The sequence below is a fragment of the Mustela erminea genome, chromosome 5 (genome assembly GCF_009829155.1).
Source record: "Mustela erminea isolate mMusErm1 chromosome 5, mMusErm1.Pri, whole genome shotgun sequence".
Lineage (NCBI taxonomy): Eukaryota > Metazoa > Chordata > Mammalia > Carnivora > Mustelidae > Mustela > Mustela erminea.
The window spans coordinates 130,848,809-130,869,439 of record NC_045618.1 but is presented as its reverse complement, the minus strand read 5'-3'; the positions used below and the strand labels follow the sequence as shown (position 1 = coordinate 130,869,439).

At 52.8% G+C, this 20,631-nt stretch overlaps 1 protein-coding gene across 2 annotated transcripts in view; it reads left to right on the top strand.

Moving 5' to 3' along the window:
- Window positions 1-20,631, top strand: part of ESRRB (estrogen related receptor beta) — a 164,939-nt gene that overhangs the window by 89,802 nt on the left and 54,506 nt on the right. For both annotated transcript variants that reach the window (XM_032344858.1, XM_032344857.1), the window contains exon 2: window positions 19,971-20,380. In XM_032344858.1, the coding sequence (XP_032200749.1) occupies window positions 19,971-20,380 (410 nt within the window). The remainder of the gene's footprint in view (window positions 1-19,970; window positions 20,381-20,631) is intronic.

Genomic DNA, 20,631 nt, shown 5'->3' with positions numbered 1-20,631 from the left:
TAAATGCCATCTGATGGGTGGCAGGGCCAGGATCCAAAATCTCAATGGTCCGGCTTTAAATCCTGGGGTCGTTCCTTGGACGTGTGGGCACTTCTTGAAAAGAGAAGAGGTTTGCTCAAAGCTAAACACAAGGCACTTCGATTTTGACTTTTCCAACTTTCTTCTTGGATCCACTCATGTCATTTGGTCCTCTTGTACCCAGGCATCCTCAAAACAGGAGGAAAACTTCCAAGGGCATCTTTGTTAGAGCCTCCTTCAACTCAATAGCCCTTCAGGACGGGGCAGGGGGAGGGAAGCTGAGTGAGTCCTTGCCTAAGCTAGTGGGCTCTTGTAGCTCAGCATCCAGCTTCGTGACAGATGGTAACAGTATCAACTTCAGCAGGTTCTTGGGAGGTCCAAATGATATCGTGGCATGGCGCTTGGTATACAGTTATAGATTAGCAATTATTAGTATTGGTAGCTAGAGAAACTTAATACATCACTCATCCCTTCTGTGTAAGTTACATTAGCCAGAATATAAGAATGGCATATTGCTCTAATTATACTATTATTTAATATCTAATATTATTTAAAATCGCATCATTTTAAATAGAATTAGTGTAATGCCAAGCACACGGGAAATGCCTGGTGAATGTGAATTTCCCATTTTTCTTCCCTTCCTTTTACCAGTTTAAATCAAGATCTTGGTTCTCTTTTGGGACACCTGGGTGGCTTAGTGGGTTAAGCCACTGCCTTTGGCTCAGGTCATGATCCCGGGGTCCTGGGATCGAGTCCTGAGTTGGGCTCCTTGCTTGGCGGAGTGTCTGCCTCTCTCTCCACCTCTGCCTGCCTCTCTGCCTCCTTGTGTGCTTTCTCTCTCTCTTTCTGACAAATAAATAAATAAAATCTTAAAAAAAAAAAATCATGGTTCTCTTTTATCCGTCTTCTGAATTGAATTTCTGTGAAGCGAGCCAGTTCTATTTCCTGCTTAACACATTTATTGAGCACCTGCTATGTACGTGGCCCTTTGGGCTGGGGCACAGACACAAATATAGGCCATGGAGCCTGCCAGCAGAAGGCTGTTAATCAGATTAGGAGACTGACCCAGAATAGAGGAATTAATTGCCCAGAAGCTGTGTGTGTGGCGGTGGGGGGGGGCTGGGGAGTGCTGATGAGATAAAGGAGTAGACCGGCTAACTTTATACTCTCCACTGCCTCCATTTCCCCATTTGAAAAGTGGAGCTCCCTCCCGTTCCTGTTTCTTGGTATTTGAAAGACGTGGAACAACCACAGTGATGGGGCTTTAAGCCCTCTCCTCTACTTCCTACCCACCTCACCCCAACACCAAGCACCCCAAACCCCAGCCTCCAGACCCCGGGCTGTGGCTCATTTGCAGGGCTGCCAACCTGAGACCTTCCATCCCCACTTCTCCTCTGTGGCTCCTACCCATGAAGGTAGCCTGGGCTCACCCCCGCCCCCCTACTCCTGGACAACGCCCCCCCCCCGCCACTCCCCCTCCAAGCTGCAGCTTTTCAGCAGCTCCTTATCCCAACCCTAACCTCTCCCCCATGAGGAAGGTTTTGTAGGGACCTCAATACCGGACCCCCAGTGCTGTGCTGTGAAACCCAGAATTACATAACAACTGGATTAACAGTGAGTATTAGCTTTGCTTAAAGATTTTTCTGTTTACATAAGCATTAGCTGCGGGGTTCCTTTAAATAGCTGGCTTTGCTAATGCATTTGTAGTGCAAAGAAGGGGTGCATGGTGGGGGTAAGAGGGACAGGACTAGGAATCAGAAGGCCTGAGTTCCAGCCAGCTGTGTGATGGGCGTTTGACATCTTGGAGTCTCTGTTTCCTTGTTGGAGAAAGGGAGCTGTGGCAGACAGCTCAGCCACTGTCCCGCAGCCGGTGGGGGGCGGGGCGGGGACCACCCCCCCCCACCGAAGGCAGTGTGTAACTAGCTGCCCTGTGGGTCCAAGGTGGCCGCTGCACCTGCACGACCTTTGTGCGTGGGGTGGGGGCAGGTATACCGCATGGTGTGGGGTGTGATGCAGCCAGCCCTGAAGACCTTCCAGTGCCCAAACCCTTCAATAATACCCATGGATTTTCTGGAACTGGTCCCTGCCCCACTCTCCATATGGATCCCCTGCTTGGTCCTCGCCTTTGGCCTTCCTGGCCCCGCCCCCTGCCACCCACCTCTGTCCCCAACTCACCAGGGGCTTCTTCTTCCCTGGATGTGTGCGCCAGCCTCCCCGCCTGTGTGATCTGGGCCTGCGGGCCCTGGGCTGCCTGGAAGGCCCTTCCACGCCTGCTCCCCTACTCACCTGGCTAACACCTTACTTGTCCTTCAAAACAGCCTAGATGGCTCCTCCTCCAGGAAGCTTTCCCGGACCCTCCTCCCCTGAGGAGAATTAGACACCCCTTCTCTCTGCTTCAAAAGAGTTCCTGGAATGCGAGTGTGTGACTCTCTCATTGTGCTTGTGAACACGTTATTGCCATCATTCGCTTGTTTTGTCTGCCGTGAGCTTCTGATCTTAGGGGCAGAATCCCTGTGTGTTCCACTCAGTAAATGTGTGGGAAAGGCAACCGAATAAACGAATCGTAACCACTTTTTATATGAGGCAAATGGCAGGGCAGGGAGATGCCAGCCTGGCTTAGTGGTTAGAGCACGTGACTCTGAATCTCAAGGTCATGAGTTTGAGCTCCACGTTGGGAGCGGACATTACTTTAAAAAATACAAATATATATATTTTAATATAAATAAATATATATTTATAAATATACATTATAAGTATATAAATAAATATTTATATTATATATTTTATATTTATATATTAAATATTATATATATTTCTGAGGTAAATGTGCTTCATCCCCAGGCAAATAAAACTCCTCTCCTGCCCACCCCAGGAAGCATACAGCTTGTCCTTCAGGCCAAAACGCTGGTGTTAGACAGTGAGAGTCCATCCAAATAAATACTGGCTCTACCCCAGCTGTGTGACCAAATTCCTTTGCCTCTCAGTTTCCCCATCTGTGAAATGGGATCGTCGCAGTTCTGACCTGTTAGGGTTGCTGCAAAGAGGAAGCGAGTCGCTGTGTGTGCTGCCCTCAGAACGGTGCGGGTCGTAGCTCTGCGTTTGATGGTGGATTTTCCCATCAGGCCCCGGGATTCTGCCTCCCTGGGTCCTCCCCAGACTACCCCCATCCCTGGTTTGCTGAGCGTGCTATTTCTCTCCCTTTTGCCTCACTCCGGTGATCGTCCTCCCTTCCCTACCCACCTCAACCCGTCAGCACAGAAATAATCTAATTTTACTTGATTATTAGTCATTACTTTCTGCTGGTGTTTTTGTTCGTTACTTTTTTTTTTTTAACCGTTCTAGATTTAATTGAGTTGATTGATTAGCACAATCCCCGACTAGAAGGAGATGCTCTGTAACCCTCTCCTCCCCCCGGTCTGTATTTCCCCCCAGAGAGGACAGGGGCTGACTGCTGGGGGTCCGGGGCTCGGCGGTTCTCAGGGCTCCAGACCACAGTTGGCATGGTGGGGCGGGGCGGGCTGGGAGCCAAACACCTGCCCTTGTCTGGCTGAGTGACCCGGGGCACATTCCTTACCCTCTCTGAGCCTGAGGTTCTTCATCTATAAGAAAAGGGATCGAGGGGTGCCTGGGTGGCTCCGTGGGTTGGGGCCTCTGCCTTCGGCTCCAGTCATGATCTCAGGATCCTGAGATCGAGTCCCACATAGGGCTCTCTGCTCAGCGGGGAGCCTGCTTCTTCCTCTCTCTCTCTCTGCCTGCCTCTCTGCCTACTTGTGATCTCTGTCTGTCAAATAAATAAATAAAATCTTTTTTAAAAAAAAAAGGGGGATCGAACTGAAATGAGCCTTCTGATCCCTTCCGACCCTAAAATTCTGTGAAAACTCTAAATCTCAGCTCCCTGCGCATCTCCAGTCTATGAATCATTCATTCCTGTATTCAGCATCGCTGAGAGCCTGCCCAGACCCAGCCGTTTGCTAGGATCTAGATGTGAGCAAGGCGAGGGTCCTGCCTTCGAGGAGCTCAGGGGGAAAGTCTAACAAGCAGCGAGTCTAGTGTTTATATCCGTGTCCTGGGCTGAACAGGGTTGCAGAAGGGAGTCCCTGACTCTGGAAAGTCGTAGAAGGGTGACAACGTGGGTTCAGTCCAAATCAAAAACAAATGATAGAAAACAAAACTGAACAGACCGGTGTGAGGAAGGGACTTTTATGGAGGCCCCCCGTGTGCCAAGTACTGCGCTGAACACTTTCTTCTCCTTTTCTCTTTAGTTCTCATACCAGCTCTCTGAATAAGGGAATGTGATAGCAATTTGGCAGATGAGGCAGCTGAAGCTCAGAGATGCTAAGTGGCTCACCTGAAGTCACACAGCAAGTGCATGGGAGGAGACATTGAAATGAGTATGAATGACATCAAAGAGTATCTGTCCTCTTTATACACTTTCACACTATGTTACAATAGTCAATTACTTGAGAAAGGTTAAAAATTCAGCTAATTTTCCCAAATAGCCTTTTCTCTTTTCATTTTTGTTCATTATTTTCCATGTTTACCCTTTTTATATTGCATGTATGTGTAGCTGGTGCAAAGGCCCTGAGGTAGAAGTACCCTTGGGAGTATTTGGGGATGAGAAGGAGGCCCATGGGGCTGGAATGAGGGGAGAAGAGTGCAAGAAGAGTGAATTTGGACGGGGAGCCAGGGCTAGCTCAAGGGGGCTTTACAGACCAGAGTTGGGACTTGATTTTATTCTCAACATGTTCTGTCATCATCTTCCAATACCTGTTGTATCAACAGCTCTGCAGCTCAACCCAGTGGATGTGGCATTATTTACCAGCACTGAGGCTGTTTCCAGTGATGTTTGTACGTGTGCACACATGTGTGTGTGTTGGAAGTAAATACTACAGGTCACATTTCAAGCATGTGACTCTGCGTCTGATGAACGATCAGAGTCTAAATCGGTAGGAATGAAGTAACTGATTCAGTGTTTGATCATTTGTGTGGCTCTAGGCCAACAAGGCCACGCTGTGACCTCTGATGGAGAAAGGACAGGGGCTCTAGGCGCAGGACTCGCGTGTGCACAGGAGCAGAGCTAAGGAAGAGCCAGGCTTGCTCAGAGGCGTCTGGCCGGGAAGGAGGCACCGGGGATCGACAGGTAGAAGCCTCCTGAACACAGGTCAGCATGCATGGCTTTTCACCTTTTCAAGAGGCAGAGTAGGGGCTTTTATGGTTTCTATCAATTTTTAAAAACTTCTTATTGGACTAGCTTGGCATTTACAGAAAACTCCCAGAGCTGGTGCAGTGAGTTCCTATGTCCTCTGGTTGTTTCCCCGCTCAACTCATTACTTATATTACCCTGGTGCATCTGTCCCAGTGAAGAGACTCCCTTTGCCACGTGACAGTCGGCTGCACCCTGTACTTTATCCAGATTTGATTCCCTTTCCCACTGATGCCCTCTCTCTCCCAGGATCCAGCCCATAATCCTGCACTGCTTTGGGTTGTCCTGTGTCTTTAAACTCCTCTGGTCTGTTTCTCAGACCTTCCTTAGTTTTTGTGACCTTGACAGTTGGGAGGCATGCTGATCAGATATTCTGCCTTTGCATTTTTCAACTTTCTGTTTGCATTTGGAATCCTGATGTTGAGAGGCTGTGGAATGTGGAGGTTAAGCTGGGAACTCAGGAGTCCGAGGGGCCAGGGATCGCCAGCCTCTGACCCTGACAAGTGAAGCAACGATCAACAAGGAAACCTGCCATTACTGGAAGCGGGCGAATACTTACCTCCAGGGCCCTGGTGAAGGTTACCTGGGTAGACTGGGTAGAGTCGGTGCTGGTCAGCTGGGTTTCGGTTTCAGTTTCATTAGTGGGCGAGCACCTGGTGGGACTGATTGTCCCGAAGACCGTGGTCACTTCTCCTCCGGGAGCCAGTTGTGACGTGCCACAGGGTGTGACAACATTGCAGGAGGCTGGCGCTTTACCAAGTTCTTTAAAATAGTATCTTAATTTGATCCTTATAATAGCTCCATGAGGCAGCAAAGAGGGGTTTTCCCTGCTTTCGAGATGTGGGAACCGAGAGTCAGAAGGCATCAGGAATCGGCTGAAGGTCAGGAGGGAGGAAGGGTAGAGTGGAGACTTGAACGCGGACTTGGGAGGGCCCAGAGTCGGTGCTCGGACCAGCTTCGCCTGGCTGAGAGGCCAGCGGCTGGGCAGGCAGCTGTCAGTAGATGTGTGGGGAGAAGCTCTGCTCTGGGGATCCTGGGCTGGAAGGGTTCTGTCGTGGGGGCCGGAGGACTGGCATTTGGCTCGGCAGACGCGTCAGGGCAGGAGACTGGAGTTTGGATTCCCAGTCTTTACATGTCATATCGATCTCAGGCCATTGTATTATAGGCAGTGTTTCATCTTGTAATGTGCTTTTTTTTTTTTTTTCTCTTTAGGTGATTTCATTTTTAACCCTTGAGTTACCTGCAAAACCAGCATGAGCCAAAAGCTCATGACGGGCATCCCGCTTCCCAGGTGACTCTCAGGACCCATGGTCCAGCTTTCTTCCACAGGCCCACGTGTCACCTCCTGTGTCATATGTCTTCAGATCTTTCTGGCAGATGGCTAAAGCTGTCTCCATTTTCCTGGAAGGGAAATAGAGTGACTGAGACCAGAGAAGGCAGGTAACTATGTCAGTGACACACAGCCTCCGAGCTGGGGCAGAAGCCAGACCACGTAGTCACTGGGCTTTTTCTTCCAGACGTAGTAAGAACTTAGAAGACCCTTGTGTTGTTTATTTAAAAACAAAAACAAAACAGAACAAAATGCAGCAATATAAACTATATAAAAATGCAATTCTACCCTTGAAAGGCACTTGTGCATGTGGGTGTGTGTGTGTGTGGGTATGGTAAGGAAGAAATATGCCAAGCAATTTTGGCACCTAGGCCAAAAGTAAAGTCAACCCTTAGTTTCATCAAGACACACAGAGGTTGGAGGGGTGGCTAGTCCTTTCCAAAAGGGCCCCCCACCCCAGGGGACCTGTAACACCATTCCTTTGATACGGTGGTGGTGAGGGGGGTTCCCATTCTATCCACTCTAAACTTTCTACATTCAAGGCTCACAGGTCACCCCCTGCCCAGCTCTGCACACAGACAATGTGGCCCTGGTAATTCTGCTTCTAGGTGACATCTCTCCCGCCTGTCCCCCATCACCCAGGCTTGGCCAGGTGTTCAGATTCTGAACAGCTGAGTATCTTCCCATACAGGCTATGTTCACCTGCTGGTCCTGGGGGCTGGTCTTGATATTTGTAGGGGTTGGGGGCACCCAGAGTGGCTGAATTCCCAGATGTGGGTATTAGGATAGACTAGAGATCAAGGCATGGCCCCTTAGTGGACCGTAGAAGCCATATGCCTTGACATCTGTGTGCCTCAATGGATTTTCGCATCTGTAAAATGGGACTACAAATCCAGAGCTACTGTGAGGGTTAAATAAGCTTCTGTGTGTAAACTGCTTTGCACATGATAAATGCTTAGCCAGAAAGGAAGTTCGGTGTTTGGATTCCATTCAATCATACAGCAGCATGACTGTCCTTTTGTTTTCTCCAAAGAGCTTCCAGGTCTGTTTTCTCACTGAGTCTTTACAACAACCCAAGAGAAGAGGGTAGTTTTTTTGGACCCAGTTTTCCAGTGCGACTGCTGAGATCCAGATGAGTGTAGTGAAAATGGCCAAGGCCATTCATTAAAACAGGGCGGGCTGAGCCTGACGTCCCAGCGGGCAGCTGGCTAGGCTAGGTGTGTCGCCGTCTACCCGCCAGTCTCTACTCACAAGCCTTCCCAAGAGCAGCTATGTTCCCCAAGGCTACTCATACACTCATACTTCCCAGGTACAGAGAGCCCTACCAATCCTGTTTGGTGCTGGGTGAGGGGGTTTGGGGAAGGCTGGGGATGGGGTGGGAAGTGCCCCACCTCTCAAGCCAGCGGCAGAGCTCGTGTCATTGCCAGCAGCATCTTGGTGAGGATGAAGGTTGCATTAGTGAACAGTGATTGAAATGCAAAATAACATTTTGATCGAGCCAGCAGGCTGTTTATTTATCAGATCAATAGTCAAAATGCCCCATCTGGAGAAGTCCTGTGTGATAAGTGACAGTGGTTCCAAGGGCAAGCCTGGTGAGTCTAGCCCGGACCTCCACCAGCTCAGATGAGGGGAGGGCTAAGGGGCTTGAAGGACCCCCACGTCTGCCTTCCCCTTTGCTCATTTTCTTCTTATATATCCAGTTCCTAGAGGAGATGCCTGAGACCCACACTGTCAGAGCCCCACCTTGCTGAGGCTAGAAGGACCTGCACCCGCGGAAGCGGAGGAATCCCAGTACAGCTTGTGTTTATTGAGCACTTATGGCATGCAGGTGCAGCCGGGGACTTTGTGCTGATTGTGTCATTTAACCCTTTGACCCATTTTGCAGATGAGAAAACAGGTATGGGGAGGCTGGTTACATGGCCAGTAAGTGACAAAGCCAGGGTCCAAACCCAGGGGACCTGAGTGCAGAACCCTGGTGCCTGGGCCCTGAGGTCCAGGCATGGCCGTGAACCCTTCCTTCTTATATGGAATTGGGGTTCTGGCTCTGAAGTCAAGACAAGCTTTTCCCAACCCTGCTTCTTAAAGGTTTTCATACATGACATTGACTTCTGTATTAAAATCTCTCTCTCTCTCTTTTTTTTTAAACAATTTGAAACCCGGTTTCTCAGTTAGTGGGTCTGAGATGTTAACTTCTCTAAGTTCCTTTGAAACGCATTACATGATTTTGGGTTCTTAGAAAAATAGAAACACAGAGTAAGAAAAATCCATGCGTCATTCGTAAAGCCTCTAAACTAGGATTAGTGGAATTCGATGGGCGCTGAGGGCGAGGTTGATCCTTTAGGTCCTTTCATTGGGGCTTGTTGGACCTGGGTCTCTGGGCTCTGTTCTTACGGTGCTGGCTGGATTCCTTGCTCTGACTCTGGTCCTGTCCTGTGGCTCATGGCCAGGAATGTCCCATCCTAAGAGGGTGCAGGGCTTGGGGACCCCTCTCCCACCCAATTCTCAGACCTCCTTATTCATTTGTTCACTCAGCCAGTGTTTATGGAGCCTGTGTGCCTGGAACGTTCTAGACAGAGGGAACAGGAGGAAAGAAAGAACAAGGGTCAGAGGCCCCTGCCGTGGGAGCACAGTGGTATTGTCCAGAAACAGCCCGGAGTCCTGTGGGGCTGGTCCAGAGTGAGCATGGGCAGAGCGGGCAGGGGACAGCATCTCTGGTGGTGGGGTCGGACCCTGGGGGCCTTCTGAGTTGCAGCGAGGACTCCTGCTTTCCTGACAGTGGAATGGGAAGCCCCAGGCTGTTTCAAACGGAGGAGGATTATGACTTACTCCCTTTTGCTTTGTAACTCTCTCCGGCACTTTCTGGCCCTGTGACCCCTGCCGGGTGTCCCTGGCTGCACAAAGGAGGAAATGATAGTACCCATCTCAACAGGTTGTTATGAGGGGCATAACACATGTGGTCCCATGCCCAGCTTGGAGTAAGCCCTTGGCAGGTGGGCACCCTTATCCACATTACAGAAGTCAGAAGCAGTGCCAGTTCCCCGCCTGTCCAGCTGAGTTAAGATGTTTCTTTGTCATCTGCCCAGGCTGCCCATTAGCACAAAGATGAAAAATTGAGTCTGGAAGAGGAATGGGTGCCGGGAGCCCCAAGCCTCCTGTGTCATCCCTGCTGTGCACAAGGCCACATGGGAAGGCCCATTGCCTTGGCCAGGTGGTAGAAGGAAGCCTTGTCTCCCTCGTTGGGTTGACGCCCTGCTCCATGGGAACACACGTGGGCTCAAGCCCAGCAACAGGGTGCACAAACCAGACCCAGGTGTGTGATTGCACAGGGACAGAGGGGAGGCCAGCAGTGGGAGCCAGGCATCTTCCGTGCTCATTCAGTCTTGGGTTCCATCAACAGAGGTATAGTGTCTACGATGAGAAGGGTGTCAGTACAGCTCTGCTCTGTGCCTATCAGAATGTACCTGGAAGGCTGGGCTCCATTCAGATGTTCCTCTTTGTGGGGAGTAAACACAGCAGATGAACCACTCTTCAAGGAGGACAGAGGGTGGGCAGGAGTGACTTCAGGATGAGGGGACACTGAGCCTCCTGAGGACAGGGCTTCCCAGGGATCAGAAAGCTGCCTTCAGCAACATGGAGGGCTGTCATATAGATAATGGGGGCAGGAGGGGGGAGGCGTCAGACTTGTTCTGTAGGTCCTGAGAGAGTTGCATAACTAGAAGTACCAGAGAGAGAAGAAACATTTTGGCTCTTGACACGTAACTTTTTTTGTTTTTTATTTTTTTTGACAAATAACTTTCTTGAAAAACACACACCCGAGTGGCTGGAGAATGGGAACAGCGGCTTCCTGAGCTAGGCATCTCCTCATCCCTGGGGTCTTTAGTGAAGGCAGGCAGCCAGGAACCGGTCAGAGGCCCTTTGAGGTCCTGACCTCTGGCCGGAAGAGGGCCCTGCCTGTGTCTCCCCTGCCTCCCTGCTCTGCCTCCAACACAGCGCTTTCCCCCCTTTCCCCGAGTGTCTCATTCCCTCTCCTCCAGGCTCTGCTTAAATGTCACCTCCTCTGAGAAGCCTTCTTTAGCTGCCCTATCTGTCACTACCCCATCCTACCCTCTGACCCCTTCCTCTGCCCGGTCACTAACTGAATGTATACTATTTTGGTTGTTTGCTTATTGTGTGTGTTGGGGGGCTAACCCTAGCTACTATTATGTACCATCGCACTGTTTCGATGGCTCAACACAGCTGATGTTTCCAGCTTGCCCATAGGACATTTTCGGGAGGGTGTTTGACAGGTAGCCTTTCATGAGGTTATTCCCAGGCCCCGCCTTCTTCCAGTTTGCGGCTCCACCCTAGGGACCCTGGGACACCCTCCTGGTCGCTCTGCCTGGGTCCTGTGTGGCCCGCCGATGGGGGAAGACAGAGCAGGGGTACAGGATGGGGAGTACCATGGGAGATTTTGATGGGCCAGACAGGGAAGCGACCAACATCATTTTACCCACATGCCGTTCGCCAGGACCTAGTCGGTGGCTGCGGCTCACCAAAAAGAGGCTGGGAAATGTAGTCTCTCTGTTGTCTAGGAAGAAATGAAATTGCTTTTGGTGAACTCATAGCAACTCAGCTACATATGTCTCCTATTTCATTGACTCCACGTCATCATCTGCTGTTAAAGGCACCATTATTCTTGGAACCACTAATCAAATTAAACTATAGCTATGCCATCGATTCAAGATACGTTCCAATCGCTAAGATGTTGAAATATGAAAAGAAGGTGTAGCTTTAAGTCCGTGAAAGATGGTGTCATCACTCCCTGAGGGTAGGGACCTGTCCACCTTGTGCCCTGATCCATCCCCAGGGCTGGAATCTTGGGAGGTCTGAGGAATAATTGTGGAATGACTGAGTGAGGGAGGGAGCCGGTGAATGGGTGAGGCGGTTTGTGAGTCGCTCTCCAGGTCAAGTATCAATGCCGGGGTGTCTGTCCTGTCAGGGAGTCAGAGGGCGCTGGCCTCCCTGGGCAGAGGAGGTGCTGCTGGGTTTTTGAACAGCCGCCAACAGCAGCTAGGACTCCCTGGACTCTGCCCCTCACCAGCACCCTTCTACGCTGCCAGCTTTCACTTTCTTCTCCCTCGCTAAGTGTGACCTTGCTCACTCTCTAGCTGTCCGCCTCTCCGTGCTTCTGCCCCTGCAGAGGCAGCCTGGAACCCACACATCTCAGAGGAGAGACTCGTTGGCCCAGCTGGGGTCAGGGGCACACCCTTGGGTCAATCAGCAGGGCCAGCAGGGTAGAACGTGGGAGCCCCGCGTGGGCACACGCTCGCTCCTGTTCACGCCAGTAGGAGACAGAGAGGGCGGGAGTGAGGTGTCAGCTCCCAGGAGTGGGGCTAGTCAGTTCAGACAGTTGGTTCTGGTAGTGCCTGAGTACGGAGCCCCTTTGCCTGAAAAGGGACTTTCTGGGAGAAAGGGCCCACACGCAGAGAGGCATGCAAGTGCACCATTCAGTGGTGGATAAGTAGGCTTCCCGGATGGTTGAATGCTGGGTGAGGAGAGAGGAAGCGGTCTTGCTTGTGATGGGATTGAATGTTTCAGGGACTCGGAGTGGAAGCCATCTCCTGACCCAAATCGGCGTGCTGGAACTTTGGCTGGCTTATTTACTGAGCACGTACTATGTGCCAGGCTCTGTTCTAAGCTCTCTTCGTGTTCACTCGCTAATCCTCAAGACCACCCTAGGACATGAATACCATGATGATCATCCCCATCTTGCAGATGAAGAAACTGAAGCAGAGAAGGATTTGATACCCCAGAAGGGACCGAGCTGGAATTCAAACGCAGGCAGTCCAGCTTCAACCACTGAGCTCCATGGCCCAGCATCGTGTCTACTGCGAGGATTACGTGGCATCTGGAAGGTGCCAGATGTGTTCAGTGACAGTAGGTGGGCGGTTCACACCACAGCCGTGGCTTACTGGAGGGTGAAAATACAGCCATGTTCAAGAAGAGTTCAGATAAATTCCCAGATGTCCGACCCCCAGGAGCTCATGGAAGGAAGGATGCTTGTGGTATGTTTGGGAGCCTACACTGAACGCGTGATGCTGTCATTCCTCCAGACCCTCCGTTTCATGGTGTTCAGAGCCCAGAGCTGGCCAAGAGGGGCCAAGGAAGGACCAACTCTGGGTCCTGCTGAGGGGTCCTCCACTAAGAGGACTGCGGTGAAGGCTGGCCTTTGGCATCGGTCTGTCCAGACGAGCCCCTGCGTCTAAGTTACACAGAGCCGCACTCAGCCGCAGCGGCTGTCCACGGCCGACTGGAGCTCCGTCGGCAGATGGACCTGCCCAGCTGCCCCAGGACGGTGGCTCCACGTCCCCTTGCCTCCCCCCTGCTTTGGCAGGGCATCTCTCTCCTCATTATGACGGATGCAGCCTGGAAAATCATGGATAAAACACTCCGATTGAAAGGCACTAATTACCCATCATTATTTTCCACGCCGTAATTTGTGGGGAACGAGATTTCAATCAGTTGTCTGGGACCAGCCCGGTTTTGACTAATCTTTCTAAGACAAGATGCTTAATTACAGATTTTTGCCATAGCCTCATGCAGCGGGAGACGGGCTCTCGCTGAAGCCGCTGAAGCCGGTTTGCTCTTGGGTCGTTTTGCGGTCCCGGGTCCCAGAGGGAGGAAGGAGGGGAGTTAGCCAAGGATCCCTGAGGAGTTAAAATCCAGATAAGGTCCAGACTGTGGTAGTGTCGTGACAGAGGCGGGTGGCTGCCTGAGTCATCACTCACTGAGGCTCTCAACCCCGAGCAGCCAGCCAGGCTCTCCAGTCAGGAACTTCGAGCGAGTCACCGCTCTCAAGGCTTCAGTTCCTCCTCTGCGTGTCACTGGGGTGGGCAGCAGAGTCTCTGGGGACTCATAGTCCCCTGACTCCAGCCGTGCTAAGGCGTCTGTTCAGGAAAACAGGTCTGTTGTTGGAAGACACACAGATGCCAGATTTCAGTCGCATAGGAGGGATAAAAATACCATTTATTCAAAGAGGTGATTCAGACTACGCAGGGGGGAAATAATTTGAATTAAAGAAATATGTGAGTTTAACAAAAAACAAATTAAGGAAAATAATTTGAATTAAAGAAATATGTGAATTACACATGTCGGACCGCGTATGTACAGCATGGGATTGATTATAGTTCTTGTTCTTACACTTCTCACCATTGGTCACCTCACCCTTCCCTCCTCCCCACCCCCCTTCCATGTAGTAAGCACCCACGAATCCGAATTCTAGCAGGAAGCTGGGAGGGCTATTCAGACACGGGGTCCTCCCCATCTTATCCCTCCTTAAAGGCTCCCCTGCATTCTTTCTAAAGGAAGTTTAGCTGTTCTGCCTTCAGGTTCCTTAAAGGGCTGCTTCATCACAAATAAAGCCTTGCTGGAGGGTCTGAGGGTCTGTTATAATGAATAGCTTGGTGGCCCCCGGTTAACGAATTAATTATGGAAATGTACATAAGAGTCTCTCAAGTGTTCAGAAACCATTTTTCTTCTGTATAGTGGATTCCCGTTTCAGGCTTATTTATCCTCTTCATTTGCCTAACGAACCACTTTCCCTCCTGGTAAATGGTTAAGTTCCTTATGGAAATAGCCTCTGGTCTCTGTCTGGGGACTTGGCTGAGGGAAGAGCTTTGCTGGGTTTAACCACAAGTGGCCGGAGGCTGAGTTTTCTGGAAGGGGCTTCCTGGGAGGATCCCAACAGCTGGCAGCGTCTGCCGAGTGACCGCTCGGCACCAGCTTGGGCTACACGTTTGCCTCCAATCGTTTATGCTCACTCAGAACAGCCGTAGGAAGGAGGTGCTGTGATGGCGCCCATTTTACAGATGGGCACTCTGAGGCTGAGAGAGAGTGACCTCAAAGTCAGCAGCTAGCATGTGGCAGAACTGGGTCATCTGCTCTCAGAGAGCTGACTGGGGCGGGAGGGAGGCCAGGCCTAATCAGATGCTGGTGAAATTGAGGCCAGAGGTGGCTCTGGCCACGTTCCTGTTACCCATGGATTGCAGGGGCAGGGATGCCTCCAGGGCCTCCGACCACTGGCCACTGCTCTTTCAAAGCCTGCTTCGTTGGGGCCTCTGTCCCTTCCCAAAAAGTCAATAGTCATCGACCCAGCTGGGAACTGGGTCCTGCCAGCCACAGATGATGGACTCGATGTGACGCCCTCCTCCCCAGAGTGGAGTGTCAGCCACCTCCCATCATCCCAAGGCTGCACCCGCCCTCCCTCCCTCCTGCCATCTGCTCCCCGCACCGCCCCTCCCCTCCATCCTCCTGGGCCTCGCATCCAGGCCCCCCTCTGACATCTTCCCTGATCCCCCCTCCAACTCCCCAGCTTTTTCGCTCCTTCCTTGGCTCTAACTCAGCCTACACCCCCAGAAACCACGTGCTCCTGGCCCCTCCCCCCACCCATTTCCTCCCACTTTTACCCTTTCTGCTCTGACCCCTTGTGTCCAAGACTTGTACCATTCATTGGCCCAACCCTCTGCTCCCGGACCCCCGGGTCCCCCTCTTCCCTCATACATCTCTGTCAGCGATGCCTGTCTTGGGCAGATTTTCCCCCAGGGAACATTCAGCCATGTCTGGAGGTTTGGGTTGTCCTGTCTGGGGGCAGGGAGGGGGCTGCTACCGGCCTCTAGAGGGTGGAGGCCAGGGATGCTCCCGCACCTAGGACCGGCCCACGGTGAAGAGCTACCCTGCCCCAGGCGTCAGAAGGGCCGAGGCTGAGGAACCCGGATGCAAGCTGCTGGAGGAGACAGGGCTCCCCTGCGTTGCTGCCCCCGCAGAGTGAACTAAGGGGCCTGGGAAGGCCTGTATGCCCCCATTCCTGCTCTCTCCTCCCACCACTGCTCCTGTTGCAAGCGTCCTTCCTTTGCCTGCACTTCCTGCCCGCAGCCTTCACTCCCTGTGCCACTGGCTTCCTGCACTGAGTGGAGGGGGCGGGAAGGGGAGGGGGTCTCAGCTCTCCCCTCTGCCACCCACACACCTCCCTCCCTCTCTTATGCTTCGGCTCCTTTCTGTTCCTGTGTTCCGGATTCCCGTCAACCCTCCAGCGCATCATTCCCATGCTTTGCAAACTTGATGCCCTGAAGAGTCACATCCAGGCTGCTAAAGCAAACCCACGGGAAAATGCAGACTTCTGGACCCCACTCGCAGGCGGCAGGTTCAGGTTGTGATGGAGGTGGGGTCAGGCCAGAGCAGTCACCTGTTCAACAAGCACCCCAGCGAACTCTGGTCAAGAGTAGACTAGAATTTGGGAAAAGCTAACATTTTTTACCTTTTGTATTTTCCGTCTCTCCACCTTGATTTGGTGTTCACCATTAGCACTGAAGGGAGAGGCACCGTATCATTCATTGTCTACTTTGGGGAGAGAAGGGGGGATCGGTAATTATCCTGGGTCAGTGGGTAGAATCAGGATCTCCCAGGGCAGACTGCAAAGTGTGGGTTCCATAATTTTTATTTTATTTTTTAAAAATTAAAAAAAAAAGATTTTACTTATTTATTTCACAGAGAGAGATCACAAGTAGGCAGAGAGGCAGGCAGAGAGAGAAGGAGAAGCAGGCTCCCCGCTGAGCAGAGAGCCCGATGCGGGACTCGATCCCAGGACCCTGGGATCATGACCTGAGCTGAAGGCAGAGGCTTAACCCACTGAGCCACCCAGGCACCCCGATTCCGTAATATTTAAATGCCTTAAATTCCTTCCATTCTTTTTCTTTTTTTGTTGTTTTTATTATTTATTTATTTATTTATTTTTTAAGTAACCTCTAACCCTGGCATGGGGCTTGAACTTACAGCCCCAAGATCAAGAGCTGCATGCTCCACCAACTGAGCCAGCCAGGCGCCCCCAAGTTCCCTCCATTCTTTTTTTTTTTTTTTTTTTTTTTTTTAAAGATTTTATTTATTTATTTGACAGAGAGAGAGATCACAGGTAGGCAGAGAGGCAGGCAGAGAGAGAGAGAGGGAAGCAGGCTCCCTGCTGAGCAGAGAGCCCGATGCGGGACTCGATCCCAGGACTCTGAGATCATGACCTGAGCCGAAGGCAGCGGCCTAACCCACTGAGCCACCCAGGCGCCCATGTTCCCTCCATTCTTAACACAGCCCTCCTCATCAGAGACCAACAGTTACTGACATGACAACAAAACATGCCTTCTCTGCCTCCCAAATCCCCCAAGTTCAAGTGGGTGGTACCGTCTGAAGGTGTACCAGGAGGAACCCCACTCTCACACCCTTCTCTACCCTTTGCAGCTGAACTTCTTCTAAGAACTGTCTCCTCCAGCCACGGTAATGTGGCTTCCATCCCCACCATGCCTTGATACTCCCCTGGTGAAGTCCCCAGCCCCCTGACTGCTCACTGCAGTGGACACTTGCCCCATCTGACTTCCTCTGACCTTGTGACCACCTGTGACCTGCCGCCACTCCCTCCTGGTTGCATTTCTAAGTCATATGCTTGCTTTTTTTTTTCTTTTTAAGATTTTATTTATTTATTTGACAGAGAGAGACAGACAGAGAGGGGGAACACAAGCAGGGGGAGTAGGAGAGGGAGAAGCAGGCTTTCCGCTGAGCAGAGGGCCAGACCTGTAGCTCCTGAGCTTGAAAAAACAGGCAGAAGAGTCTGGAAGGAACTTTCAACACAGAAAAGCAGCTGTGCCCTCTGGAGGAAGGTCTTCAGTCTACAAATACAAATGAATGAGCCAGTGAATGAATGCAGCAAGACCAGTGAGGCACAGCAGGGGAGCCCCTATGAGCCTGGTAGACCCCCTAGCCCTTTCTGGTGTTCTGCACACACGTTCTGGTGCTCTGCACACACTTTCTGGTGCTCTGCACACTTGTGTTTGTTTAGTGTCTGCCCTTCCTGAGAGAGAACGAGCTTCCTGAGATTGTGGGCTGTGCTTGTTATGACGTTTCTCTGGCCAGCACTTGGCACATAGTAGGTGCCTGAATTAGGCGTTGAGTCTCCCTAGAAAAGACAATCCGGGGTGGGGGGGAGCGTCAAAATAATGGTCACAGGAAAGAGAAGTCTGCAAGAATGAGATCCTCTGCCACCTCCACCCCTCCCCCACCAAACACAGCTGGGATGCAGGCAATAAATTAATGGCTGGATTTCCGTGCAGCTCAGAGGCCTGGATCATGTTTGCTTTCTTCAGCCCTGGAGTCTCTGAAGATGAGATGATACAAGGCCTATGTGAGGAGGCCAAGTGGGGGTGAACGACGTAGGCATTGTGACGTAGTGTTGTGGGGGAGGAGAAGAGATTACTGTAGTTGCTACAGTCAGTGCTTACATCAGGTGTATCTCCTGGAATCTTGAGTTCTGTCCAGTTTGGGGGAGGGGTGGGGATGGAGGGCTGGGGTCTGGGAGCTGTCTCCCCAGTCCGGCTTGTCACAGGGGGCCTGGGGTGTTCCTGTGAGCTGCAGAGCCTAAAGCAATGAGCAGCAGGGAATTACAGATGAAGGGGCCCCTGGGTGGCTCTCCCTGATTGCCCTGTGTAGGGGTGTGGCGGGGAGGTCCCCCAGAAGTGCACTTGTGCCTACTCAGGCAGATTTTCTGTCTGGATTATGCCCTGCCAGGCTGATGGCTTTTCCTGTGGACGTACCAGGGACCTGCCGGTAGATGGGGGGGAGGCAGGAGGCCATGTGGAACCCAGGAAGATGACAGGGCACCACCCAGAGCTGTAAAAGGACCCAGAAGAGACCCCTGGCTGGGGCGCCCCCTACTGATGTGAGGGAAACACGGGGCTTGCAGGAGAAGCGTCTCAGAGGACTTGGGAACATTTGGTTTTGAACAGAAGACGCCTGAGAGCCTGTATCTTCAAACACTACATTCCAGTAGATAAACTTGAGAGTGGGAGCCTTATACCTATCTCTTATCTTTGCATCTGCAGTTCCCAGGGTCTGATTAGAACCGCCTGTGGGGCAGTAAGTTCCTTGTCTCTGGGCATGTTCAAATGTAGATGAACGGGACCAGCCCTGGGGATGTGGGCTAACCAGGAAATCATTAGTGGCTTAAGGGATGGCGAGGGCCCCTCCCCATCATGAGATTGCATTTGGTGGGGGTGGGGTGGGCTTTTGGGGGGGGTACGGGGGAGGGGTGGGCAAAGCAGCCCTTCCCTGGGTGCTGACCAGTCCTTTCCTCCAGGGACTGCTCAGGAACCAGGGGCTCACTCTGAGTATTATTGGAGGTAGAACTGTGGCCGCTATCCAGGGGACCCAGCAGGGCTGAGACCCTCCCTCCCAGCCGGAGCCCTCTTTCCATTCATGGGGCTGACTTCTCCAGGAACTTTCCTTCCACCTGCTCCGTGGGCAGAAGCCTGGGGCTCCTCCTTGCCTCCACATAGCCAGGCCAGGTCAGGGACCCATGGACCCCGAGTCAGCCTCCTGACTCCAGATCCTGGCTGGCCGCGGAGGTCTCGAGTATGGGGACGCAGCTGGGTTTCCCTCAACGCCCACCTTCATCACCCTGCTGTGAGCTTTTCTTGCCCTTTCGGAGAAAGGCTCCTCCCCTTGTCCCCCGACTCCAACCCCGTGGGAGAGTCACACCTTGCCTGCCTTCTCACCCACCGGGTGTGGGAGGAGGGACTTTTATTTTGGGAAACATTTGACCCTTCGCAGTGATCCTGTCGTGGTGGTCATGCTCCCTGGACTCTGGGGTGAGGCAGGGATGCTGAGAGCTTGAATTGTAGGGTTAAGAAGCCGCTGCGGACTCAGGGAGCTCATGCCGCCTCTTGGAGACCTTGTCTCTGGGACGCTAGCCTGAAGGACTAGGACCAGGGACAGGAGGGAGGGGCCTGGAGCCACCTTCCACACGGGCCCCGGGCCAGGGGCAACCCCCAAGGGGCAGCCTTTGTTACCAGCCCTGCCTCTTGCCCTGGCCAAGCACCTTGCTGGGCATCTCCAGTCCCAATCTCAGGGATGGTGGCTGGCACATGGGGAAAGCTCCCAGCTGGGCTTACCAGAAGCCCCTGTGAGGCTGGGTGAGATGGGTTATCAGGTCTGGTGTCTGGTCCCTCGGCCGCACACCCAGACTTTCACCCGTAGCCACCATGGGGTCTTGTCGTACAGGGAGGTCGGCCAACTATTTTGTGTGAATTGTGACCACTCTAAGTCCCCCTGAGGCCAGCAGTGTACAGAGAGCCGGGGTGCCTGGTCTGAGGTTGACTGATCCAAGTTTCCTCTGTGGAGTCAGAAAGTTCTGGGAGGTAAAGCCAGAACCTTGCTCTGGGCCGCGCAGTGTCCTGACCAGTTGACCTTCTGGGCCAGCATTTTTATCTCCCCAAGGCCTGAGCACGGAGCCCCTCCCAGCCACCCCGCCCACTCGGTGCCCGGAGCCCCAAGCTAATTCCTGGGGCGGGTGTCACACCCACCGCACCCTCAGCTGAGCTGACTTGCCCGCGCTCTGTGTGTCCCCAGGCTGCTGAACAGAATGTCTGCGGACGACCGGCACCTGGGCTCCAGCTGCGGCTCCTTCATCAAGACGGAGCCATCCAGCCCGTCCTCGGGCATCGACGCCCTCAGCCACCACAGCCCCAGCGGCTCGTCCGACGCCAGCGGCGGCTTCGGCCTGGCCCTGGGCGCCCACGCCAATGGTCTGGACTCGCCGCCCATGTTCGCAGGCGCCGGGTTGGGCAGCACCCCGTGTCGCAAGAGCTACGAGGACTGTGCGGGCGGCCTCATGGAGGACTCGGCCATCAAGTGCGAGTACATGCTCAACGCCATCCCCAAGCGCCTGTGCCTCGTGTGCGGGGACATCGCCTCCGGCTACCACTACGGCGTGGCGTCCTGCGAGGCCTGCAAGGCCTTCTTCAAGAGGACCATCCAAGGTGCGTGACGGTGGGGCAGGGCCAGGGCGGGAGGGGCGGGGATGCCCTGTTGGCGGGGGCGACGGGAAACTGGGGTGGGGGGGCGGGGGGGATGCCCGCCAGCTGCCGGGTCCGGCTGGGCACTGGGACAGCAGGGATTCCATAGGGTCTTCCCCCGCCTTTCGGTTTCCCCTTCGGGATTCCAGGCAAGACTCGGAACCCCAGGATTGTCGTGCAGACGGCAGACATGCCTCTGTGGCACCCCAGAAAAC